This window comes from Cyprinodon tularosa, unplaced genomic scaffold (genome assembly GCF_016077235.1).
Source record: "Cyprinodon tularosa strain WSP-4 unplaced genomic scaffold, ASM1607723v1 ctg318, whole genome shotgun sequence".
NCBI classification, from domain to species: domain Eukaryota; kingdom Metazoa; phylum Chordata; class Actinopteri; order Cyprinodontiformes; family Cyprinodontidae; genus Cyprinodon; species Cyprinodon tularosa.
Genome location: NW_024039028.1, coordinates 574,028 through 600,835, shown reverse-complemented (window position 1 = coordinate 600,835; position 26,808 = coordinate 574,028). Strand labels below are relative to the sequence as shown.

Below are 26,808 nucleotides of genomic sequence, written 5' to 3'. Positions count from 1 at the left end.
AAAAAAAAAACAGCCTTTACCTTTACTAAAATAAGAAACACCTCTTTAAAAAAGGTTAATTAAACAGTTATAAGAACCCGTTACAGTTCTCATAAGATTATTCTGACTTATAATAATCAAATCTATACATGTATATCAAAGTATTCAATTTTGTAAATCAGCAAAAATCCCTGTAGAAGCTTGTAAAAAGTAATTAAGTACTTTGTTTTCCTGGGGTTTCTATAGGACATAATAAAAGAAGCCTTTTTGTCTTTTTCAATATTCAAAAGCACAGGATAATATATAATTCAAATTAGGTAAATGTTAATCTTCTTATAAACCAAAAAGTTACCTGTTCCAATGTGCCCTTATTTGCCTATATCTATGGTCAGATTTTTAATTAAGTAAAACAAAAACAAAAAAATTGACCTGTGAAAAACAAGGCTAGACAGGGAGCTATATTCATCCTGTCATATTGCACATAGACCAAAATGATAAAAGCTCCTTGGCTCATCTAAAGCTGCATTAATGTTTAGTCTGTGTTACAGTATTAGACACTACCTTTATGTCAACTAAATGATTTAGAGACACACACATATAAATATAAATATATATATATATATATATATATATATATATATATATATATATATATATATATATATATATATATATATATATATATATATATATATATATATATATATATATATAAAGGTACTGATTACACTTATTTTATGTAAGGAACAAATTAAGTGTTTTCTAGCAGTTGCTTTTTTTTAGTTTTCATTTAATTTCTTGATTGAATGCATACTACACTGCTTTGAAAAGAGATACATGAAAAACGTAGCATTTTCCCAAATTACTGTTCTAGTTGAGCACGCTACATTATAAAATGATGTAATTATATATATATATATATATATATATATATATATATATATATATATATATATATATATATATATATATATATATATATAAGCCTCTTGGCATACCAAACAATAACATGTATGGCTTCCTAATAGCGTCTTCTGGTCAAATAAGAATAAGTTTAGACATATTTTAATGCCATTAGAAACAATGCTTTGGGCCTTTCTCCTCCATAATCCACTGGGAACATATTAGAGGTTGCACGGCATCATAAAATGAACATGCATCTCAGCCTCCAGATAAAAACTTCTAAGAAAAACAGTAGGACTGACTCATGAGAAAAGGTTCTGCTATTTTACCTTTTTTTTTTTTTACCGTATTCACTGTCTCAGACAGCTCTCTCAGAGACCGACTGTTTTCTGTTTGAGCCATCGTCATTTCATTTGATTATCCGTTTTCTGTCATTTCCTCCCTAGTTTCCCTTTACATCAGCTCCTTATTTGCATTGTCATCTTAGGTCTTCTGTCTCTGCTTATACTTTTGTTTGGGCATGCTCTGTTTAATTCATATTTCCCTTTTTGTTTGCACACATTTGGCAGTTCTGGATCTTATATTGTTACAGAGTTGAACCAAAGACAGAACTGTGAAAAATATTGATTGAAATTAAAGACTTATATTGATAAGAGTAGGTAAAAGAGGAACTTATAAGTAAATGACTGGAATAACCAAACAACAAAGACAGGAGCACGGATAAGAGTGCATGGATAGAAAGAGGGGGTAAGAAAACAGAGAGGTTGACGACACAATTAATAAAATAATGCAATGTGTCATGATTCTGCTTTTTCTGGACTTTTAAGTTTTCTTTTTGGATTTTCAGTTATACTTTGATTGATGTCATTTTGTGTTTTCTAGGTCATTGGTTTTATTTCCATTTTGTGTCAGTCTACTTGTTTTCTGGTTGTATCTGAGTTCTTATATATTTCTTGGTTACTCTCTGTTGCCGCCTTGTGCCAATCTCCTTTCCTCTAGCTCCCTTCTAGGTCCTTCTCTCAACACCTGCTCCCTATCAGTTAATTACTCCATTCATTGTTCTGTTTATTTTCTTCATTTCTCCATGCTGTCATTCCCTAGGGCAGTGGAAAGTGCTACATAAAAACATTTAATTGCTTAGGCAGTAAAATAAAATAGGGCTGGGATCTGTTCTGCTTTGTGAGGACCCAATTGAAAATTTTAAAAAGCTTTCATCAACCAAAAAGTAAGCTTTTCTTATATGCTTGAGTTCACCTTCAGTTTTGACACACATCACAACCAAGCAGAGGAACAGACTGGCTGTAGAGAACAGCCTGGGATCAGCTGTTTTTCACACTCAGATATCGGAGCTCATCAAACCAGCTCAGGTGTCTCAGAGAAAAGTACAACTAATTAAGTCAGTTTGATTTTTGTTTTGCATGTTGTTCCCAATTCATCAATTTTAAATGTGATTATAAAGGATTTATTCAGAGGAGTTCAGTTTTATACATACAGGTTTATAATAGAAATTTATTTTATATTTATTTTGATGATTCATGGTATTAAAAAATGCCCAAAGGGGTACACAAGTCAAAAAAGGTTAGGAAACACTTCCCTAGGGTTATTCCTCCCTAGTGTCTCCTAGTTTTTGGTTCTTGAGCTTTTTGTCAATCTGTTCTGGATTATAAATTCTGTATTTTTACCTCTTCATTAAATTGTGCCTCTTCAGCTTTGCATTTTGGTCTTCAGCAAGTATCCACTAATGCTGACACGATGGAGCTGTGTGAAGGAGGAAACTGTTTGACTAAAACACAGGAATTAACAAGGACAGATGTTACTTAATTCAACGCCAATCACTGAAACCTCATACCAATACACGACAAAATAATAATCTCAACATTGAAGTGTGTAGAAAACCTGCTTTTTAAAAAATATCAAAATTCAAAACCAAGCTAAAAACAGAATCACATAAAGCCCCGTGGATCAGATCAGAATTACTTTATTGATCCCTTGCAGGATTTGTTTTTCCTTGCAGTGCAACCATTTACAGAAGAGAGAAAAATAAGATTGTAAGTACAATAGAGCTAAATAAATATAGCATGATAAGACAGAATGAAATAAGTAAAAATAGTAAAATTACAACCCACAGAGTCAAATTAAACCCTTCCCATATAAACAGTGTAAAATAAAATATAAGAATAAAATAAGGATCCTGCTACTTTCCTCTTTGTTCCCCTGCCTTTATAGTCCTGCTCTACCCGCAGATGCAGCCTGTAGATCGCTCACCTGTTTGCACCCCAGTAATCACCACCTCTGCATTTAAGCATCCATTTTCTGTCCATCCATGTCAGGTGCTCTTATTACCCATCCTGTTAGATGACTTTAATTACTGTGTTTTAATTTTGTTGGTATTATTTTTACTGTTATTTTATACAATTTACATTCTTCATCAATTCTTAATTTTTCAGCAATCCCCATTATCTTTTTTTTTTTACAACTCCAAATGTAGCAGCCCATCCTCACATTAAACAAAAGTAGGAAATGACCCTTGCTTTTATTATCATTATTATCAGCATATTACAGAAGCCACTCTAAACTTATAACGTAATCGAGTGATAATAGGCGAGTATAATAATCCTCATGTGTTATTCATAGGTGTTCAACACTTGTGTGCTTCCTTTCTGCTCTCTGCCCATCCGCTTGTCTTTCCATCTTAGAGACAAAAAGCCTCTCAAGTGAGCATCCGACAAAGATCATCTACAGCAACGTCAAAGCACTTAGCAGTGGAAGGACCCATCTTTGTTTTCTCAAACGTGACAAATTCAATGGAGCCACACTCTTTCCTGCTAACTAATCAAATCAACGGTTTGGCCCGTTTTATGCCGGGGTGACGCTTTGCTCCGAGAGAGTACAGAAACATTTGAAGATCATGCTAAGATGTAGGTATCTGTTGACATGTTTGGCGTATTATCTCATTGAGCCATCATTAAAGAAAAGGAAGCAGTCTTTTGACCCCCCCCCCCATCCTATGTAAGTGCTTCACCTCACTTGTATCTATTCTCGGTAATTGAATTACCACAGGGTAATGGAAACCATGCAGAGTGCTGTGGGACATCCTTTTCCCACACAACAACCGTTTAATCACAGACAAACAGTGGGCACCGTGCCACATTATGTATCAACGTCTGTGGATGAGAGAGAGGAGGAGACAGTAAGGCGACAACAAAAACAAAACTGACTTTCTGTGTCATCAAGGATTTTGTTTGTAACTCTGTTAATGTGTTTTTTTCCCTGTGATTTTAGCTGGATATAAAAAGTTATAAATGCAATAGTGAAAGGCATTTCCTAGATATCTTCCTGGCATCGTAATGGATCTTAATTGGGACTATAAAAATATGAAGTGATGACTAGATTGGCATTTTATTGCCTCCTTTGCTACTTAGACGCCCCCTTATGAGCTATGCATTATCTCAAAGCCTATCACTATACAGTGGACAGTTCTTGTGCAGAGTTCACACACATCCAACCCACAACCACAGATGTTTCTCACCATCAGATCAGAGAAAACATCTCCACCTCCCTCCCCACCTCTGTCAGATCCAGGACTTACCCAGTCACGATCAGCATCTGATTTTTGAACTTCCCATTTTTTCCTTGGAAATCTTTTAGTTTGGCCCAGATTTTTTTGTGTGTGTGTGCGATTGATTCTTTTTGTCCCGTCATGTCGTCTCTTTTGAGAGAAGAAATGCAGAGAGTTGTATTCCGACCTGCAAAGCACCGACTTGTGGAGTTCATTGAGATCGAAGAGCCGTCGCCTGGAAGGCATTTTCTCTGTGTCTCAGGTAAACTGCTTGTACTTTTTTCCCTGTTTTTACTGCAGAAGCTTGCTGCCGCACTGCATCTCTTTTCCCATTAAAAGTAAGTGTCTTTCTGTTCTCACAGTTGGAAGAAAAAAAGTGGTGCAGTTAAGCATAGTGCACTGTCAGATCTCTCAGACGACCCAGAAATCTGGATCCAAGAAATCGCAAACCCAACGTTCCAGCATCCAGGAGTGCTACAAGAGGATAGAGATCTGGTCCCTGCAAGACTTAACTCTTGTCGATGGAAGAGACCCTGATGTGGTAATTTAATAAATATAATTTATATTATCTATCTATCTATCTATCTGTCTGTCTGTCTGTCTGTCTGTCTGTCTGTCTGTCTGTCTGTCTGTCTGTCTGTCTGTCTGTCTGTCTGTCTGTCTGTTTGTCACAATTTGTAAACTTTTAAATAGAAACTTTCACCAATTTATTGTGACTTAATGTAATATAACATAGGACGACAAAGTGAGACCCAGAGGCCTTTTTTTTTGGCCCTTGGAATCATTTTGCGCAAACAACAATTGCAGTTCCAGGGCAGCGCACATTTGGCCTGTCAGGACTATAAGGACAAGATCATTCAACTAAAAATGTGTCTTCTTAAAATGGAAGTGTTTGGAAAATCCATCCATCTAATTTACGTCATGCTTATCCCTGCCGGGGTCGCGAGGGGTGTTGGTGCCTATCTCCAGCTGTCTACGGGCGAGAGGTGGGGCACAGGTCGCCAGTCCATCGCAGGGAAACACAGAGACAAACAGGACAAACAAACATTCACGCACACACTCACATCTAAGGAAAATTTAGAAAAGCCAATTAACTTAAGAGTCATGTTTTTGGACTGTGGGAGGAAGCTGGAGTACCTGGAGAGAACCCAAGCACCCAAAGGGAGTACATGCAAACACCATGCAGAAAGACCACGGGCCGGGAATCGAACCTGAAACATTCTTGCTGCAACAGTGTTTGGTAAAATAAAAAATGATTTTCTTCACATTTGGTTACTCTCCTTTTAATTTCAGAACAAACACAGGTGGTGACTTTTACTTAAAAGCAGACCTGGATGTGCGTATTAATCAAACTCAGCTGAAAAAAGCAAGGGCATATAACCAGTACAGTAACTATTGTTTCTAAACCAAAAATGATCAGTCCACTGCCAGGGGCGTCTCTAGGTTTAAGAGACAAGGGTGGCTCAGCCCCTAGAAGTTATTGAAATTTTTCAATTTCAATTTAATGCTTACAGTTGAAAACATAACTGTTACAATATTCACTTATATATTTTGTGCAAAAAATATCACATAAATCTAAACAGACAGTAGAAATCAAATAAATATATCAATTTTGTAGAACATTTATTGACAGTCAATTTTGGGTCACTTTTTAAAATTAATTTACTTTTAAACCAGGACTCGGACAAGATCTTATGGGGCCTTAAGCAGAATATGATTAAGCAAACTCCGTCTTTCTGTCAAGAACATCCACCAGCAGGGTATCCAGGGGGGGATTTACCATTAGGCAATACTAGGCAGTTGCCTAGGGCCCCAAGTTCCTGGGGGCCCCATAAAACTCTGTTTCCATGTATGGTTAATACAACTAATCCTTATTTGTGCACATTAATTATGTTTTTGATAAAAATCCTTTGGCTAAAATGCCATAAGAACGCTGATAAATAGAGAGGAAAAAGGGACAAGAAGAGAGGGACAAAACCTAGAACAAATAATGGATGTCTATTCTATTAACATTTCTGTAGAATGGGTCTGTTTTATGGGTTTTCTTCTCAGGGGGCCCCCTGCCTGTAGGGCCCCAAATTTCCTAAATCCGCCCCTGAGGGTATCAATACTGATTTGATAGAATCTGGGAGAGCGGACTATGTTCAACCATCCATTTTCTTTAACCTTATCCCTCAGTGGGATCAGGAGGCGCTGGTGCATATCTCTAGCCACGTTCTGGGTGAGAGGTGGGATCACCCAGGACAGGTCACCAGTCTGTCGCAGTATGTTCAACCAGCTTAAAAGTAATCGGTAATCAGATTTATTATTTGCACTTTTACTAAGTGAACTTTCCAACTCCCTTAAATCTGAAATTCCAATGACAAAATTGTTTAAATCTTTTATCTTTGGACCCCCTGCAGAGTGACGTCACACCTGCAAGATCCTATCCTTACCTTCCTGCTAGATTGCAAAAAGCAGCTTGCTCATGAGTTGTCAACATAACACGCTAAATCTTAAATGTACGTGTACATATAAAAGAAAAAGGGGCGCAGTGCTTGCTACTGAATGGCAACACTATCAAAGTCAGGAAAAAGTTTTAAGTAAAGCCGGGATTAAAACAGTAGCTACAAGAAGCTTCAAATAAAAGCTGTTCTTTATGTTCAACCTAAACACCAACTCCGATAGACCATCAGTAGAGCAGGTGTTTAAATTAATCAATCACTGCTGCGAAAGCTTATAGCAGGGAAAGCTAATATACCACAGCCATCACTTAATAAACGCAAAATAATGTAGTGTAGCCTAGAGACCTGCATGGGTCGAATTTTACCAACCCGCACCCGCCCGAACCCGTTAGGATGACTACCGAACCCGACCCGTCACCCGCGGATATCTTCAATTCAAATCCGAACCCGATCCGTTGATATTTAACCCGCAACCCGACCCGTTTTTTTTTATTTTTTATGTATTTTTCACGGGTACCCGACCCGTTGCAGGACTCTAGTGTAGCTGACATAACAGGGCCGGAAAAGAGTGGTTTGAGTTTTTTTTCCAACGGTTCAGTTATATTTTAAATACGGTATTAACTTATTTTTACACTATTCTCTATTCTTTTACTACTTTAAGTCTCTCCTGACTAAAATTAGGTCTTAATATTTCCACAAGTCCCTCTCACCTGCAAGTCTGAGTCCACTGCTGTCCCTGAATGGGTTAGCATTTTTGGAGGGAAGCGACAGGTGTTATGGGGAGAGGGCGGAGGGGGGTGATGGGGAGAAAGCGAGAGGCAACAGATTCTTTTTTCTGAGTTTTTTGTCGGGGTTTGTGGACGGTGAGCAGCGGGGAGAACTTTTTTTATTTTCTTTCTGAGGAGCGGCATGAATGGGGTTTTAATCAGATATACACAGCACCGAAAGCAAAATACGTGTATAAAATATTGGTGGGGACTGTCCTGACATGTCCACACCAGTCCTTAAGGAAGTTACGCCTATGATTGTTCAGATTAACTTGTCTTCTTTATGGCTTTTATTTGGTGCTTTACTGCATTTGTTTTGGGAAAATATGAGGAAAAAATAAATACAGAAAAAAAATATATATTTTTTTAAATCGCAAAATAATTATAGGGTGGCTAATGCCAAAGAAAGGATGACTGAAGCCACCCTTAAATAGGTCTAACGACTCTTATGGTCCACTCTAAAAATTAACTATATATATGTTTTAGGAGTTGCTTTTCTTCATAAATCTGATCACTTTAGGGCTCAGGACATTATACAGGGTCCTGATAAGCTTCCCCCTGACTTTGAGCTACTAGCCTCAGGCAGGAGATTCAGATTGTCAAAGGCTAAATCCGGCGATGAGGATTGAGTTGATAATGGGGAGGAATCGACTCTAAACACAGATTTAGAGTTGATTCCTCTTCATTATCACCTTAATCCATCACCATGTAGGTGATCAAAACGCTCCTGTAGCCAACCACCTTAAGGGGGAATACCGTTTTTTTTACATTGGGTCCTTGATTTTACATCATGTTCTACTCACCCATATTAGTTTTGTGTCATTTGGAGCTGTTCTGAAGATATTCGGTTTTATAATCGAAGTAAAATAGTTATATTATGTTTGATTTTTTTCTTGAATGGAGAGTAAGTGTAAACATGGAGTGCACTACAAAATTATTTAAGCCTCTTGAACTGGCAAAGATAGCACAGATTTATGAAGTGAAAGAAAAAGCAAACCTTATTTTTAACATTTTGTACAAATAAAATCAGAGTAAGCCCATACCAGCTTTGGGAATGTAGAGCTCAGGACTAGACTATTCTAAAATGAATATGTGAGTAGGTTAGAGCATAATACGTACATATTTTTTATTTTTTTTTGTACTTAAAGGGGAACACCGTTTTTTTAACATTGGGCCCATAATTTTACGTTATTAAATCATGTTCTATTCACCCGTATTAGTTTTGTGTCATTTGGAGCTGTTCTGAAGATATTCTGTTTTGTAATCCAATTCCTATGTGCAACGAGATGAAGGCACAAACTAAACTGTTCATAATGTATCGTTTATGGTACGCCAGCATTCATAACATGTAGGCGAATCACTGTCCCCCAGACATCCATGGTTATATTATTTATATTTATATCTTTTAAAAACAAAGCGTCGCGTGTATGACATCATCCGCACTCGCAGGCTACCGTTCATTCATCCTGTCCGCTAAACTGCTGCTAGTTTTACTCACATGCCTGGAAGATGTCTAGTGCTAATACCACAGATGATCTCGCTCATCATACAAACTCTGATTTGTTTTAAAAATATATAAATATAAGAAATATAACCGCGGTTGTCTGGGGACAGTGATTCCCCTACGTGTTAAGAATGCTGGTGTACCATGAATGATAAGTGAACAGTTTGAACAGTTTAGTTTGTGCCTTCAAGTTGTTTGCCCATAGTAAGAAGGTATTTGGATAGTCCTGAGCTCTACATTCCCAAAGGTGGTATGGACTTACTCTGATTTTATTTGTGCAAAATGTTAAAAATAAGGTTTGCTTTTTCTTTCACTTCATAAATCTGTGCTATCTTTGTCAGTTCAAGAGGCATAAATTATTTTGTAGTGCACTCCATGTTTACACTTACTCTCCATTCAAGAAAAATATAAACAGAATATAACTATTTTACTTGGATTATAAAATCTTCAGAACAGCTCCAAATGACACAAAACTCATATGGGTGAGTAGAACATAATAAAATCTAATAAAAGCAATAACGTAAAATCAAGGGCCCAATGTAAAAAAAAAAAAAAAACGGTGTTCCCCTTTAACGACTCCCCATTACTAAGGGGTGGACCTGTTTCGATTCAATTTGCATGTTTTCTAAGCCATAACAAGGCTTTTGTTTAGACTAATCTATAAGCCCTGGAACTCAACGCTACTCCGGACATTTTGATTTGAAAATGCTCGCTCCATGGGAAGTGAAACATCTTCAAACAAAAAAAAATGTCTATTGGTTTTATTTTTAACTTTTTTTGGATTTGATTTTAAAAAGTGAACAGATGTGATGTAACAATTGTCCTGCCCTAAGCTCTTCGTTGTTTGATGTTGCTTGTTTATGAGGTATCCATGAAATTATGGATATCACAAGGACTGTGATGGACTGGCGACCTGTCCAGGGTGTACCCCGCCTCTACCCTGTAGACAGCTGGAGATAGGCACCAGCGCCCCTCGCAACCCCACCCGGGATAAAGCGTGTCAGATAATGGATGGATAATGGATGGATGAAATGATATAAATTTTTTTTTATGTTTTTACCCCCCTGCAATGCAAAGTTTCCCCAGGGCACAATAAAAGTAAGGTAGAAGTTTAATTATTTTACAAAATAAATTAATATTTACAATTTTAATTGGAAAAAACAAATGAAATATATTTCTAATTGAGGGTTTTAGCAAACCGTTTGGAGACTAGTGTAAGAACTAAGATGCATTTCTTTCAATCCCACCGCTGCCAATAAGTTTTTTCAGATGAGCTAAAAATAGGTGACTTCATGGATCCATTATTGGAAGCCTGATGCTCATAAACATGTTTTAAAAATTGCATTAATATCAAATTAGTTTTATACTGGATATGAGTTTCCTGCAGCATATGGAAAAGAATGCAAAACAACTCATCAAAACTTAAATTCTTCTACAATGCTTGTATTATTTATTTATTTATGTATTTTTGTTCAAGCTGTGAAGCTGTGTGATTTCATTGGCAGCAGTGGGATTCAAACTCACGCCCCCTAGGAGACTGGAGCTATAATGCAGCGCCTTATTGATGATTTTATCTAACAGTTTGGAGACTAGTGTAATAGACTAAGATGCATTGTTTTCCATATTTTTGAGTTTATAATTTGGAAAAAAAGTCAATCATTTCTTTTCAGCCAATCTTGTTTTAGAAAGCAGAGTTTTAAACAATAGGTGGTAAATGCTGACCCATCTTAAAAAAGATAAATTGTCAGAGGAGGAGGTCAATAGATTTGGATGCTCTGTAAATTTGACCCGCTTGAACATTGTTATGTTCATTGTTTTGCCCTCAGGACGACCCCTGCTTCCTGCTGCACTTTGATAAGATGCGCACAGTGACAGCCATCACCTGCTCAGCCAAATACACGATGGTGCGAGCCCTGGTTGCACTCTGTGAACGCCACTGTCAAAGGCCGCTGAATCTGCAGAACTTTGACTTCCCTTACATCAAGCCACCCACCTACTACACTAACAGGGGAGACTGTGTGGTTCTGTCCCAGATATGCTTCTATGCCTGCAATCTGGTTTGTCTTTCTATGTGCCCCGTGCCACTGGAAGCCTGAAGACACACTACTTATGTGAGCTACTCTAAAGTGTGTGGGCAAGGCTGTGCTGTAGCTAATGTTCTGTGTGGAACCTGGGTCAATAGTGTTTGCTTCAGTTGGGTTTTATTAAAATATTATTGATCTGTTTTTGCATTAATGCTCTTCTAAGTGTATGTTCAAGACAAACATGAGTTCTATTGATATTTTTAAAACATCTTTTGTACTTCAATCTTAATTACCCAATCCATCAAAGATACAACTAAATATGACATTCAGATTCAGACATGTCTTCTTTTCTGCTGGTGAATAAAGGCCCCTATGCAAAGAGTTGGATTACTGTCAGTTTGTTGTTGTTGTTTTTTTTGGCATTTGTAGACCTGAAGTAACGTAAATATATATATATATATAATTAAAGTTAGTTAGAATGATGAAATAAAAGTTGTATCTAAACCATTTTGTTAAAGCTGTGGCTATTTTAGGATTATTTGAGTAAATATAGAGGATATCATGTGAAAACACTTTTCTTTATCCAGAGAGTTGAAGCAAACTTTACTCATGCAACTGCTTTCACTTCCATAGCTTGTTGTAGCATTAGGTCCTTCTGAATCTTATGCTTCATTCGTTTATTTGCTTTACTCCCTTATCTGTGCAGGATTGCGTCGGGAGTGTGACGCCTTTTTTCCATGTTTTTGGGAAACATTGCCAGTTCACTGCAGAGCACCAAATACTAGAATAAATTCACACACACTCATTCCTAAGAACAATTCAGAGCCTGAATGTGCTAACATGTTCAAGGAGAAAATACAGAATTCATGTGATTAATTGCAGGCAAGGATCCCAGGACATTCTTGCTGCAAGGTTACAGTGCAAAATTAGGCTCATGTGCTTTAGTAATTTAGTTATGCTAAATATTTTTCATGTCTATGGTCCAATATATACATGCGTTCCCCATTGATATAAGATATAATTTAAAAAGTAGATAAAATTGTAGGTCTTAGATTCATTCTACTCTAATTATCTTGTTTTGCATAGATATTATGTTAAGCTATTATGTCATATTTTTGTATGTATCATTATGTCTTTATTCCTCGGTGTATAGGTACTGATTACACTTATTTTATGTAAGGAACAAATTAAGTGTTTTCTAGCAGTTGCTTTTTTTAGTTTTCATTTAATATCTTGATTGAATGCATACTACACTGCTTTGAAAAGAGATACATGAAAAACTTAGCATTTTCCCAAATTACAGTTCTAGTTGAGCACGCTACATTATAAAATGATGTAATATATATATATACATATATATATATATATATATATATATATATATATATATATATATATATATATATATATATATATATACATATACATACTCATGTACTTAAGTTAATAGAGATTTTTCATTGATCAGAGATATCCGTTCTTTTTTCTCATTTATTTTAACAGATTTGCATAGCTATCTGTTCTTTTTTATTAATTAGTGATTCATATCGAATTACATATGTATTATTGTGTATAGAAATAAAGAATTAAAATCGGTAGAGTCTAAACAAATTGTTTATTTTATTCCGGAAAATGCACAAACCAAATAAATACCTGTTTTAGTTTCAGTTAGTGAAACGTGCCACTCACAACATGGCGGAACTGCTCTCGAATCATGTTTGGCGCCATATTGCGCACAAGCTGGTTGTCAGAAAATAAGCCTGATGATAATGATACACTTTCGGAGCTTAAACATATAATTTTCTTTACTCCGAATTTAATATTAAGACTTTTTACTAAACCTGCGATATTTGCTTTCATGCCTTACTTTTCTTGTATTTTTTTTATTTTACCTACCAATATCTTCAATTTTGAATTTTCTCCGGCTTATAAAGGTAAGCTCTCCAGCCCAGAGTATTTTCCCAGCCTCCCTACCGCCAAAATTCAAGTAAAGATAGGGTTGTCGGTTGTAAACACTGGGCTGCTACCGGTATTTTTCCACCTCGCCTCGCTTTCATTCAGATCAAGCCTCCGGATTTTGCGGAGAGAGAACAGAAAGATGTACATCAAGTCCATTATCATTGAAGGGTTTAAGTCCTACGCCCAGAGGACGGAAATCAACGGCTTCGATCCGCTTTTCAACGCGATCACAGGACTCAACGGCAGTGGAAAGTCTAATATCCTTGACTCGATATGTTTCCTCCTGGGCATCTCCAACCTATCACATGTATGGCACATATTATTTATACACTCCTATTCAGTTATTAAACCATTCAGATTTCAATTGATTGTTTAATTTTTTCTATTTATTTCACATGATAGGTGCGAGCCTCCAACCTGCAGGACCTTGTGTACAAAAATGGACAAGCTGGCATCTCTAAAGCAACTGTTTCTATTACTTTTGACAACTCCAACAAAAGCCAGAGTCCTCTGGGGTTTGAAACCCACGATGAAATCACAATCACCAGACAGGTGAGCACACAGACAGCAGTTTCACAGAGATTCCTATTTTTATCTTCCATTTGATGTACCTCTGAGTCACTTTTAATATTCTAGAGGTTGGTCCTTAAGCACCCACACTGACCGCAGAGGAAATAATTGTAATTTTATGTGAAAGTCTAGCAATCTGTAGCACATGATGGTGATATCTAAGGGTTAATATTCATTAGAAAGAAAAAAAAAATCAGAAGTAGTGATGTGCTTTCTTATTTCTTAGGAATAGCATCTCCATAGCATGATTCTGCCACCACCGTGTTTCAATGTGAGAAGTTTTGTTAGTGAAAGTCCAGTGTTCTATACCCAGACAGACTAGCATACCCATCACTACCAGTTTATCCCTTTAGTTTTGTACGAAAAATACACTTCAGAATACCTAAATGGGCCTGTATCACTTTAGTCATGTACAGATAACAATTTAATTATTTGCTTTTTGAAGCAAATGGCGATCTGACCTTAAATTGTTTTTGGGTTTTTTTTTGTACATGACTAAAGGAATGTGCGCCCATCAAGGTAGATTAAAGTCTATTTTCATACAAAACTAAAGGGATAAACTCAAATCGGACTTCTTTTGCATGCGTATTGACTATAGGTATGCTGGTCTGACAGAACACCGCCGTGTATTTGTATTCAGTATGCTGTTTGGACAAATAGACATATTCTTGGACTTCTTACACTTCACCAATTTTCTTAGTATCTCCCACTCTTTTCCTCAGTTACATCTGTACACCATGATGCTTCTAACTATAAAGTGGGGAAACTGTTTTTATATTGATGTGCTGAGTTTGGGTTTCGATCTGAAAACTTTTTACATTTGTTCTGATACCCCTAAATAAAATCAACTCCGATTTACACCAATAAAAGTTTCTCCAAAATGTTTTGTTTATATTCCTTACAGGTGGTCATCGGTGGCAGGAACAAGTACCTTATCAATGGAGTCAACGCCAACAACACCAGAGTGCAGGACTTGTTCTGCTCTGTTGGCCTTAATGTTAACAACCCTCATTTCCTCATCATGCAGGTTGGCTGTTTCTACACATCTTGCATTCTTTTCTTTTTTATTTAAGACTTCCTTTAAACTTTGTTTCCACCACTTTAGGGGAGGATCACCAAGGTTCTAAACATGAAGCCACCAGAGGTAAAAACCTGCACACATCCTCAGATATCTTATCTGTAATGGCATTGATTTGGCATTTATAGAAACGCTCTTCTTCCAGATTCTGGCAATGATTGAGGAGGCAGCAGGCACCAGGATGTACGAGTGTAAGAAGATCAGCGCCCAGAAGACGATTGAGAAGAAGGAAGCCAAGCTAAAGGAGATTCAGACTGTATGGAATCCACAGTCCTTTTTTAATTATACAATTATTTCTGTGTCTTTATAAGCTTGTTTTAATGAAGAATCTGCAGCAAATTTTATCCTGTATTTTACTTTAATAGATTCTGGATGAGGAAATTACTCCAACAATGCAAAAACTGCAAGAAGTAAGTTGATGAATAACTCATTAAATCATTTCCTGTACAGATATGAAGAGAAATATTCACCGCTTCTTGCACAATGTAGCATTTTTTACATCTAATTTTTTTCTCCTCTTCCTCCAGGAACGATCCTCCTATTTGGAATACCAGAAGCTGATGCGTGAGATCCAGCACTTGTCCCGCCTCTATGTGGCCTGGCTGTTCGTTTGTGCTGAGGAGACCAAAATGAAGTCTGCAGAGAACCTGAAGGTGATGCAGGATAATATCTGCAAGATGCAAGCCAACATGGCCGAGAACGAGATTAAAATCCAGGAGCTCTCAGCTCAAATTCAGGAGCTGCAGAAGAGAAGAGACCAGGTACCGCAGATCTGTTTTTGAAAGACTTAAACATTAATATTTGTGTAGAGCCTCAGCTCCTGTAGTTGTATAGTAGTAATGCTTTCCACCCTATATGTTAAACTGCTCAATTTAAGGAAGTGGATGGAGTTTTAAAAACCCTGGAGGGAACACTTGTTGATGCCCAGCGTGTGGATGCTAAAGTTCAGAGCGCGCTTGACTTAAAAAAGCAAAACCTCAAAGACGAAACCAAGAAGAGAAAGGAACTTGTGAAGAGCATGGAAGAGGTAACAAACTTACCTGGATTCCTTAGATTAAATCCTTAACGAGAAAAAAATCAAACTCCATATGTCCGATTTTTATATTGAACCTTTCCGTAGGATAAGAAAATGCTCGTGGTGAAGGAAAAAGAGGTTTCCAAACTGGCTGAGCAGCTGCGGGCTATTCAGGAGGAGGGGCAGAAGGACAGCGCCGCCCTGGAGGCTGCTGAGCAGCACTTCAGAGCCGTGTCGGCCGGTCTGTCCTCCAACGAGGACGGCAAGGAAGACACGCTCGCCGGGCAGATGATGGCGTGCAAGAACGACATGAGCAAAGCAGACACCGAGGCCAAGCAGGTGAGAGATGAATTTAAACCCATTGGTACGTCATTTTACAACCATTTCCTAGAAGTTTCAAGCATTAAATGAGTGAATGCATCAAGATATGGGTGCCAACCAAGAAACCTACGGTGCAATATGGAAAGAGGTTTTTCCAGATTGCATATTGGGTCCATGGTTGGAACAACTCTAATCAGATGAGACCAAATTAAACTGCAGCTAACCCAACCCTGAACACACTCTTTTCATTTTAAAACATGGTGGTGGCAGCATGATGGTGCAGGGATTGTTTTCTTTAACCTGGATGGGAAACATGATCAAACCACCAAACAAAATGGGGAAAAATTAAAAATGCATGACTGCTCTCCATCCTGCTGTGCTTTACCGTCACAGCTTAGGTTCATAAATGTGAACCTCTTGGTTCCACTTTATTTGGTCAAGCTAACTACGCCGTCTCCTTCATTCTGCATAGGCCCAAATGACCCTGAAGCACGCCCAGGCTGAGTTAAAATCCAAACAGGCTGAGGTAAAGAAGATGGACAGCGGCTACAAGAAAGACCAGGATGCTCTGCAGGCCGTCAGAAGCAGCAGGGAGAAGCTGCAGGCCGAGCTAGCCAAACTTAACTACGAAGGTAGCGTTCGCCTATCATGCGCTTTCCGCTAAGCTTCTTTGCTTACACTAATCGGTGCGACAACGTTGTCTGCCTTTCTGCAGATGGAAAGGAAGAGAGTCTGCTGGAAAATAGGAGGCAGCTGTCCAGAAAGGTCTCTCAGCTCAAGGAGACCTACGAGCGGCTCATGTCCCGCTTCCCCAACCTGCGCTTCGACTACAAGTAAGGGTTCTTTTTCCGGCCCTAAACACATGCAGGGTCATGAGCTTTAGAAATATACTGTTTAATAAGAGGGTTTTAGTTGAAATAACCAAGTAAGTTTGATGGGAAGAAGCTTTTCTGCTTCAAACACCTACATTAACTTAAAAAAGAAGAAGAAATGTAGTTTCTTTCATCTGCATCACGTCTGTCCATAGACGTGATGCAGTTTTTTCTTTTTTTATTTATAGGTACAAAACTGGTCCTGTTTTAAGTTTCCTCCACAGGTTATTGTCCACTATATCTGGCAGAACTGTTCATTTTTAATGAGATGTAACAAACACTCACAGGGATCCGGAGCGTGGGTGGGACCGCAGCAAGGTGAAGGGGCTGCTCGCCAACCTGATCACAGTTAGCGACGTCACATACGCCACAGCGCTGGAGGTTGTTGCTGGAGGCAGACTGTACAACATTGTTGTTGATACAGAGGTGGGTGTTATTGGGGGGGCGGGGAGTCTTACCAGAATGAGGGTTAGACTCTAACCGGGCAGATCTCTGGTTTAGGTGACTGGTAAAAAGCTCCTGGAGAAGGGAGAGCTGCAGCGCCGTTACACCATCATCCCCCTGAACAAGATCTCTGCCAAGACGCTTAACGACAAAGTGATCAACACCGCAAAGAGCCTGGTGAGAGGGTATCAAATACTTGTGTGTTTGCTTGTAAGGAGGAAAAATTTGGGAGTTTATTTTTCATGATTTCTTTTCCGTTTTCTTGGTTCTGATAGGTCGGGCAGGATAACGTTCACACAGCTTTGTCCCTGGTGGGCTATGAAGCGGACCTGCGGAAAGCCATGGAGTATGTGTTTGGGTCCACTCTGGTCTGCGACACCCTGGACAACGCCAAAAAGGTGGCCTTTGACAGGCAAGTGATGACTAAGACGGTCACTCTAGGAGGGGACATCTTCGATCCTCAGGGAACCCTGAGTGGAGGTGAGTGGGAAAACTGGAACCTGTCACAGTTTGTTTTAGTCATTTAAATGTTTGTCCATGGATTCTGATTTCTATATACATGCTGCCTTTGCTTTGTACAATTAAGGGGCGTGGCAGCCTAGTGGTTAGGGCCTAGAGCCCCACTCCCACAGACTGCCACTCTGTCTCTCTGAGCAAAGACCCTTAACCCTCGAACGCGCTGCACGATTGCAGCCCACTGCTCCCTAAGGGGATGGGTTAAATGCAGAGGTAAATTTCTCCAATCTGAGATCAATAAAGCTTGTTTGTTATAATTATTAAATTGGTAGAAAAAACAAAAAACTGTAGTCGAATTTTTCTAATTGTCGCCAGATATCAACTAAATTGTCCTAAACTGAAGAATTTTTCCAGTCAGTAAAATATTTTTTACTGGTAGGGGGGAACTTTAATTGTATCGTTTTTCGCCTTGATCAATTATGATCAACTTCAAGTCATGATAACTATTTTGATTTATTGTTTCAACAATTATTTAGAATTTGTGATGATAAAAAAAATCTTATTTTTAAGTTTTTCTTCTTGCATGTTTTTCCATTGGGTTATTGGCAAATTTAAAGCATGATTAAATCTGCTCACTACAGGATGCTTAGTGATATACATCAAACTTCTTTACCTAAATAGTGTCCTGAAGAATCCTATTTTACATTTTTATATATATTTTTTTAAGATTTGTTTGTGTTGTTATTGTGGGATGCAGTCCCAGCTCTACAGTTACCAAAGAACCACTTCAAAAAATCAATGAGTGTTTCATGGTCATATTTTATTTATTCATATATTGTGAGAATAGTAACTGTTACTGTGGTGGCTTTCAATGGTAGAAAGCACCCAGGCCACAACATATTTGAGGACGCGAGACAAACATGAGGTTCAAAAGAATTATTTTATTCTTAATCTCTGGAACTTCTTTTTAGATCAGGTGTTTTGTTTTTCTGCAAAGAGACAAAAAAAAAAACTGAGGGTCAGATTTTTCCCCAGTTCCCCGTGTCCACAAAAAAAAATGTATGAACAGAAAGTTGGACCTGGTGAGCCGATCCAAAGAAACAAAACGTTACAGCAGACGACCAACCCACTAGAAGGAAAAAAATAAGTAAATAAATAAATATTGTGCCCGACGCACATAACAGTACCACAAAATAATGTGATTTAGATTTTAAAGCCATACCGACCAGCCCTAATAAGTGTTTACTATGCATGTTTAATATGTTTACAATTCTTATTGTGTTTATATAGAAATAATTCAGTTGAAACGTTAAACATATAACTCGTGCTTGATTCATTTCAGTTTATATAGCACCAATTCACAACAAGAGACAATTCACTGAAATCCATAGTTGGAAAACTTGCTGTTTTTGCAAGAAACTGCTGTTTTCTTTCTTGCTTCCCCTTAATTATTTTTTTATAAACACTTATGGTTGATAAAGTGTTTACAGATTATTTAATCACTTATCTATAAACTATTTATTAGACATACATAAGGGAAGCCTTTTTGTGAAAGTGGTACCAAAAAAACTATACAACAATAAAAGGATTCTCTTTTCCTACGGTTTTAGACATGAAGGAGATCTTTCAGGCTCCAAGAGAGTAGGAAAGAACAAGGAGGATAACAGGAAGGCTAATGGCAATCATTAGCATTTATACCTAATGTCCTTTGATGCTAAATCTCAGAGTGGTGAAGAATCGTTGTAAATAAAGAAAATAATCCTTTTGGAAATCTCAAAGGATAACGATCTATTTAAGTCATATTTATTAAATATATACAGGATTTGATCACGCTATCAATGTAAACAATAAAAGCTGAGACTAGCCACAATAGAACTCCTGATGAAAAATATATATTTAACTCACTGTACAAAACTCATCCAATGGAACATAAAAAAAAAATGAAATAAATAAACAATGTTAGTTTGACAAATGCTAATTAGTAAAATAACGCAGCATTTATTAATATTAAATTATTATTCACCTCCCAAGTTTTAATTCCATATTTATGTTATATTATAAATAAAATTGCTCATAATTGCCATTCTGATTGGTGCGTTTTAACAAGCCTGTAGTCGCACTCAAACAAGCGCCATCTTTTCTCACACAGGCGCTCGCTCTCAGTCGGCGTCCATCCTGGCAAGCCTGCAGGAGGTGAAGGACGTCCAGGACGAGCTGGACGAGAAAGAGGCCCAGCTGCAGGACGTAGAACGACAGCTGGCCGGCCTTAAAGGAACCGCCGAGAAGTAAGCAGCTTTCAAACCCAGCACAGAATTTAGCGTGATTTCTACGTGCTTTTGCTGTGGATTCAGCTGCCAGACATAAAAGGCTATCAGATTTTTGACATAATCCATTTTATTTCATGTTGGCAGAAAAATAAGAATAACTGCTGTTTGACACTGTGGGGAAGAGGCATCTTCTCATTAAAGGACTTGAACATGAATACCATAATTTTCTGACTATAAGCCGCAACTTTTTTTCCCATTTTTCGACCTTGCGGCTTATATAACAATGCGGCCTATCTATGGACTTTTACAGCTAATGGCCACTAGGGTAATACCTAAATCTATGGATTTTACCATCCACCATGTTGACGTCACATTTGCTTCAACACACAAGTATGGTAGCTGCGTGCGCGGGAATGTGGAGGTCCTCCGAAAGCAGAGTCCTACTGCGAGTGGTACAAGACAGAGCAACGGCGAGAAAGACGGACATTAAACATAAAAAACCTGCGGCTTATAGTCCGGTGCGGCTTATAGTCCGAAAATTACGGTAACCCGATGTGTCTTTATACCTGCCTTAGTACCAGTAACTGGTTCACACCTCGATTTGTTTTGGCCTCGGAAATCTTAGCGTATGAATCAGATTTTCCAATCTGACATCAATCTTTTCAGGTACCGGCAGCTAAAGCAGCAACACGAGCTGAAGGTGGAGGAGGAGCAGATCCTGCAGGCCAAGGTGCAGCAGAGCTCCTTCCACCAGCGGCAGGAGGAGCTGGAGAGGCTGCGCAAGGCCATTGGTCAGAACACAAACACACACGGTTCTGTTAAGGTCTATGCCGTTCGTGCCAAACCTGTAAGAAGCTCATTTCTGGGGGGGGGGGGTGATGTGTTTGATCAGAGGAGAGCGAGGAGACTCTGCGCATCACCAAGGAGGTACAGAAGCGGGCAGAGGAGAAATATAAGGTGCTGGAGAACAAAATGAAAAACGCCGAGGCAGAGAGGGAGAAGGAGCTGAAAGCAGCCCAGCAGAAACTGAACACAGCCAAGGCCAAAGCAGACGCCTTCAACAAGAAGCTGAAGCTAAAGCAGCAGGTAACACTGAGCAAACATGTAGACGTGAGCGGAGAAAAAAAGCATCCTCCAGGGTTCCTACAGTCTGGAAAAACACTCATTTTTACTCAAGTATATCCCATGATTAGTAAAACTATTTTGGATTGCAGCCTTTATTCTCTATCCCTGCAGGCCTGTCTTCCAAAAGAAACACTCATACACTATAAGGTGTTTCTCATTTTGTTATCAACAGGCATAACGGTCCTTAAGGATAAGTGAAAATTTCAAAGTGAATTATTCTGAGCCTATTTTAAGTCTGGGCTTTCAATTTAAATGGCCAAAAAATAAGTTCTACCTAAAAACAGATTTTCATAAAAAACGTCTTACTTTTCTTGTAATGAAAGGAAATAAACGTAATAAACTGTAACTAAAATATCTTGGTTCCTTATGTAGAAAGTTTGGTGTCCATCTAACAAGCAACTGAGAAGTTATAGATGTTTGGATTGAAAAAAAAACAGGCAGACCCTTACAGTGCCATTTCAGACGTTATGTCTGAAATTTGGGAATTTATTCTTGAAATTTAAATTTTGAAATGCTTATATATATATTTGATAATAAAACTACAGTTTCCATTCCAAAAATCTTTTTGCAGCACTCTTTGTTTATACACTTTATACAAAGCTAAGCTCAATAGACGCTTGAAGGTGTATCTAAATAACAGTTTGTCCAATCAGGGAGCTTCATAGTTTTTTGGAAAGGTGGCATTCTTCAGACTCCATTAATAAGATGAACAGGGCCCAGCGAATGACAGGGGAAAGTAGCAGAGGTACGGTTTCCATATATGGGCATGCTGTAGCACAGTTTGCTGGTGAGGCAAAGAAACTCTTACCTGACTAAAAAGCTATCAGTCGGATATATTCCAGAAACTGACTTTTTATTCTGATAACAATTTCTTCTAATGGGGAAAAAAATTAAACGGCAAAGATGAAACCGATTTTCTGTGCTTTGTTGATGCTTTTGGAGTGGCAGGCAGCTGCAAATCATCAGAGTTTGGCTAATGAGTTTTACTGATTGATTCAGTGTCTTGTTGGCTTTCATTAGCAAAGCATCATTTGGTGCTCTATGTGCTGTTGAAACCAGACCCACCAGAACACAAAGTTGGTCATAAAACACATTTTGGCTATCTGAGTGCTTTTTGGCACCTTATTGGAGCTGTGGTCGGTGGATATTGGAATGAAGTAGATGGTCTTGTAGAGAAGACATATAAATGTGTCAGTCTCAGAGCTTATCAGCATTGGGTGCTGCTCAGGCTGTGTAGAAGTTGTCCTTCTTGCCACACTTAATGTCTTTTTTTTTATTAGTTCCTTGATTTCCTTATTTGTAAAATACAATCCATCCTCTTCCTCTGATTCCCTCAGGGACGAGGTAGAGGTGGTGCGGGTTACACCCTGCACAGGTCAACAGTCTCACAGGGCAACACAGAGAATGAAAAAAACATGCACACATACACTCACACCAAAGAACAAGGTAGAGACAATGATTAACCCAACAGTCATGTTGTTGGACTGTGGGAGGAAGCAGAGTACCCAGAGAAAACCCACGCATGCACAGAGAGAACATTCAAACTATTCAGAAAGACCCCGTATGGAACCCAAAACCTTTTTGCTGCAAGGCAACTTTTCTACAGACTTAGCAACACGGTGCAGCCCCGGGATCTGTTTCTTTTCTCTTTTATGTTTAAAAACTAGTAAAACAAATGAGATCTCTGGGAACTTGATTGATGATAACCGGCTGATTGTGATGCTCTTGTGGGATGTTTGCTCTCCAGGAATCTGATGCTGTGGCCCTGGAGCTGGAGGAGCTGCAGAGGGAGCAGACTGGCTACGAGCAGCAGATCCAGGCGGTGGACGAGGCCATGAAGGCCATCCAGGAGCAGATCGACAGCATTGCTTGTACCGTGTCCCAGAACAAGGTGCTGTTCAATGGAGACTGTCAAGCATCTTGATGTATTTGATCCATTTATGCTGAACTTGAAACTCTGCATCCTGTTAATATTGACTGCATGCCATTTCTGCATTTATTAAAAACGATTTTCTTAAATTCTCAAAGTATTCACACCCTTTTAACTCCATATTTGATCAAAATACAGCCACAAGGTTTAATTACAGGCGACTGACTGACACGGACTCTTTATTTGTCGTGTAGGAGGCTGTGCGAAAGGCCCAGGAGGAGGTGACCAAACAGAAGGAAGTGATCATGGCTAAAGACAAAAACCTCAAGGTGATTAAAGCGTTGATTTGAACGTTCCGGGTCTGTAAAAACCTCCGTTCACCGTTCTGCCAGGAGCTAAGTAATCACTCTCCCCGCCATCTCTCTCTCCCTCTGAATGCTGCAGGAGAAAAGCACAGAAGTCAACAGGATCAGGGAGAAGAACAACGTAGCCCAGCTGAAGATTAAGGAGCTGGAACACAACATCAACAAGCATCACAAAGAGAGCCAGGACGCCGCTGACAAGGTACGCTCAATCTGACCACCATCTATCACAGCGTCCGTTCCTTTCCGAACCTGGAAGTTTAAACGTAGCTTGGTTGTTTTCTTTTTTTCAGGTGAGTCGGATGCTGGAGGAACACGACTGGATCCATTCGGAGCGGCAGTTCTTCGGCCAGCCCAACACGTCTTACGACTTCAAGACCAACAACCCCCGCGAAGCGGGTCAGCGCTTGAAGAAGCTGGAGGAGACCACAAGCAAGCTGGAAAGGAACGTCAATAAGAGGGCCATGAACATGCTGAATGAGGCGGAGGAAAGGGTGAGGAATAGAGCGGGTGGTTGAAGTGTTTTCCAGGTTTAAGAAAGCTCTGAAACAAGATTTTTACTTTTAGACTTAAATCTCTGGCCCATCCAATAGATGTATCATCTCCTCATCCTTTTCTTCCCTTATCCATATAATCAGCCGGAAACAAATGACTACCGTAATTTTCGGACTATAAGCCGCACCTGAATATAGGCAGCAGAAGCTAAATTGCATGATTTGTACAAATACAGGCCACACCGGACTATAAGGTGCTGGTTTTTTATGTTTAATTACAATTCGGTTTGTGCACAGAGAGGATTGTCGGGGAAGAGGCAACTGTTTGGGGAAGCTCCTATTTATTAACATTTCAACACAATTGAATTGAGACAATTCTTCCTGCTGGCGTCTCCAACGTCTTATCATTGACTACTTGATTCCAAGGTTACGTGCAGCGGTTCTATTTCCTTTGTTAACTGCCAAATTGACAGCCTTTAACTTAAAAGCTGCATCATATGCATTTCAACGTTTGTTTTCCATAATGAGGTCGTCACACAAACTGTCTTGTGCTCGCAATGTCCGTCTTTCTCTGAGTCTGCTTCCAGAGGACGTCCTCATTCCCGCGGAGGTCAACATGTTGGATGGTAAAATCCATAGATTTAGGTACCGTATTACCCTAGTGGCCGTTAGCTGTAAAAGTCCATAGATAAACGCCATTGTTATATAAGCCGCAATGTCGGAAAATAGGGAAAAAGTTGCGGCTTATAGTCCGAAAATTACGGTACATGTAAAGTTTTAAAGGTTTAGTCCAAAAAAGGCAGGATCTCTGCACGCAGATTTCTCCTTCTAACCTCCCCCTCAAACCGTATCCTTCCAGTACAACGATCTGATGAAGAAGAAGAGAATCGTAGAGAACGACAAGGCTAAGATCCTGCAGACCATCAAGGAGCTGGACCAGAAGAAGAATGAGGCTCTGAACCTGGCGTGGCAGAAGGTCTGCTTTTTGTTCCCTGGATGTAAAACAACTAACCTCCATAGATTTACTGTTTTTTAATTTGTTTAAATCAATATTTTTCAAGTTTTGATATGGAAATAAACTCTAATATTCTTTCTTTATGTATTTATCCAAGAAGACAGCAGTTTTGTGATTGCAGTAAGTTATTGCTACGCAGCTGCTACCCTCGTCAATCTCTTTTTTAAACCTCCCTCTGCAGGTTAACAAGGACTTTGGCTCCATCTTCTCCACCCTGCTGCCTGGAGCCACGGCCAAGCTGGCTCCTCCTCAGGGATGTGGCGTCCTGGATGGCCTTGAGTTTAAAGTGGCCTTGGGCGACACCTGGAAGGAGAACCTGACTGAGCTCAGTGGGGGCCAAAGGTTGGTAAACCTACACAGCTGCCTTCCTTCTTATCTGTCTGTTTGGAAACGTTTTCATTTCTGTTTCCCGTCTCTCTCCACCAGGTCCCTTGTTGCTTTGTCTCTCATCCTGGCCATGCTGCTTTTCAAACCGGCTCCTATCTACATTTTGGACGAGGTGGACGCAGCTCTGGACCTGTCTCACACACAGAACATCGGACAGATGCTGCGTACACATTTCACACACTCACAGGTAACTTAAAACAAATCGATGGGACCTTTTTCCGATCCTGTCATATTGCAACCAGTTGCCCTTTTTTATGAAGTCTTTGCATAAAAAGTCCTTCATGGTGTAATTGTCACTACCCGATCCCTACCTGAAGAATGATCTGTACCATCGGCTCATATGTGCATCTGCAAGCAGATATTCATCCAGTTTGCCGATAATAATGTAATTATGGTTCTGAAAGTACTTATTTTTATGCTTAAATCGCTAAAGAATGCTAATATATTTTCTTGAATTATGTGATACAATTTTGATGCATTTTACATTTTCTCCTTTAAACTCTTTGTCTGAAATCATCGGACATGCTCAGAGCAGTCCGGCAAAATATGATTAAACCATTATGCATTATATACCATGTTGGCACAAAAGAAAAGAATAAAACTCAAAAATACTAGATTTATGTTTAAATCCAAAGCCGAAAAAGTTTGCTTCCAGAAGTGGCGTAGGATCCCATTTCCAGCACAGACGAGTAATTAAACAGGATTTAAATGCAGTTATTTTCTCAGGAAATAGATAATTAACCTTTAATACATTATTGTTGAGTAGGCTTACTATTTTTAAGAATGGAAAAAATGTAATTTAAATATTTTTTACAAATTAAAATCGAGTGCGACTCTGATCTATATCTGGTTGCGCTGCGAAAAGAGCTGATGGTACATATCGGGTAGTGAGACACATTCATCAAACAGCCAGCATGTGTTTTCTGATAGAAATAGAATAAAGTTTCTATAAAGCCTCTTCAAATCTTGTTTAATCCACTGCAGAATAAAATGTAGGTTCTCTTTAATCGGCTGAAAATGTTTGTTTCTGACTCCTTTAGTTTATTGTGGTGTCCCTAAAAGACGGCATGTTCACAAACGCCAACGTCCTGTTCAAGACCAAGTTTGTCGACGGCATGTCCATGGTGTCGCGGACTGCACTGAGCCAGAGCGACGCCAACGTTCCCCTTAAAAGCCAAGACAAGATTCGTCAGAAGGACAAGAGGAATAAACAGATCATCACCTGAAGTGCTGCTTTTTCTGCCTAATCCACACGTCTTTGTCTCCTATTAGAAATCCTGGATAAATGCTCCTTATTTTCTATCCAGTGTTTAGCTTTTCGCTCCTTTTTATATATGTGCATCTGATAGCTCTCTATGTATTTTTTTTGTAAATAAAATGGGTCAAACTCTAA

General features: G+C 38.9%; 2 protein-coding genes across 2 annotated transcripts; both read left to right on the top strand.

Moving 5' to 3' along the window:
- Positions 1–4,334: 4,334 nt before the first annotated feature.
- On the top strand, positions 4,335–11,561 carry si:dkey-245p14.4 (uncharacterized protein LOC563576 homolog). The gene is made up of 3 exons (XM_038292808.1): positions 4,335–4,703; positions 4,804–4,982; positions 10,983–11,561. The coding sequence occupies exons 1-3, from the start codon at positions 4,583–4,585 to the stop codon at positions 11,250–11,252; spliced, it is 570 nt and encodes a 189-aa protein (XP_038148736.1). The 5' UTR covers positions 4,335–4,582; the 3' UTR covers positions 11,253–11,561.
- A 1,587-nt stretch (positions 11,562–13,148) lies between these two features.
- smc2 (structural maintenance of chromosomes 2) lies at positions 13,149–26,808 on the top strand. The gene is made up of 25 exons (XM_038292793.1): positions 13,149–13,446; positions 13,542–13,691; positions 14,614–14,736; positions 14,815–14,853; positions 14,933–15,043; positions 15,153–15,197; positions 15,315–15,548; positions 15,665–15,814; positions 15,908–16,141; positions 16,596–16,755; positions 16,839–16,956; positions 17,283–17,421; positions 17,497–17,616; positions 17,715–17,919; positions 20,045–20,180; positions 20,829–20,953; positions 21,055–21,248; positions 23,035–23,178; positions 23,412–23,486; positions 23,602–23,721; positions 23,813–24,013; positions 24,873–24,989; positions 25,210–25,370; positions 25,455–25,602; positions 26,456–26,808. Exons 1-25 carry the CDS (start codon positions 13,279–13,281, stop codon positions 26,639–26,641), a joined length of 3,603 nt encoding a protein of 1,200 aa, XP_038148721.1. The 5' UTR covers positions 13,149–13,278; the 3' UTR covers positions 26,642–26,808.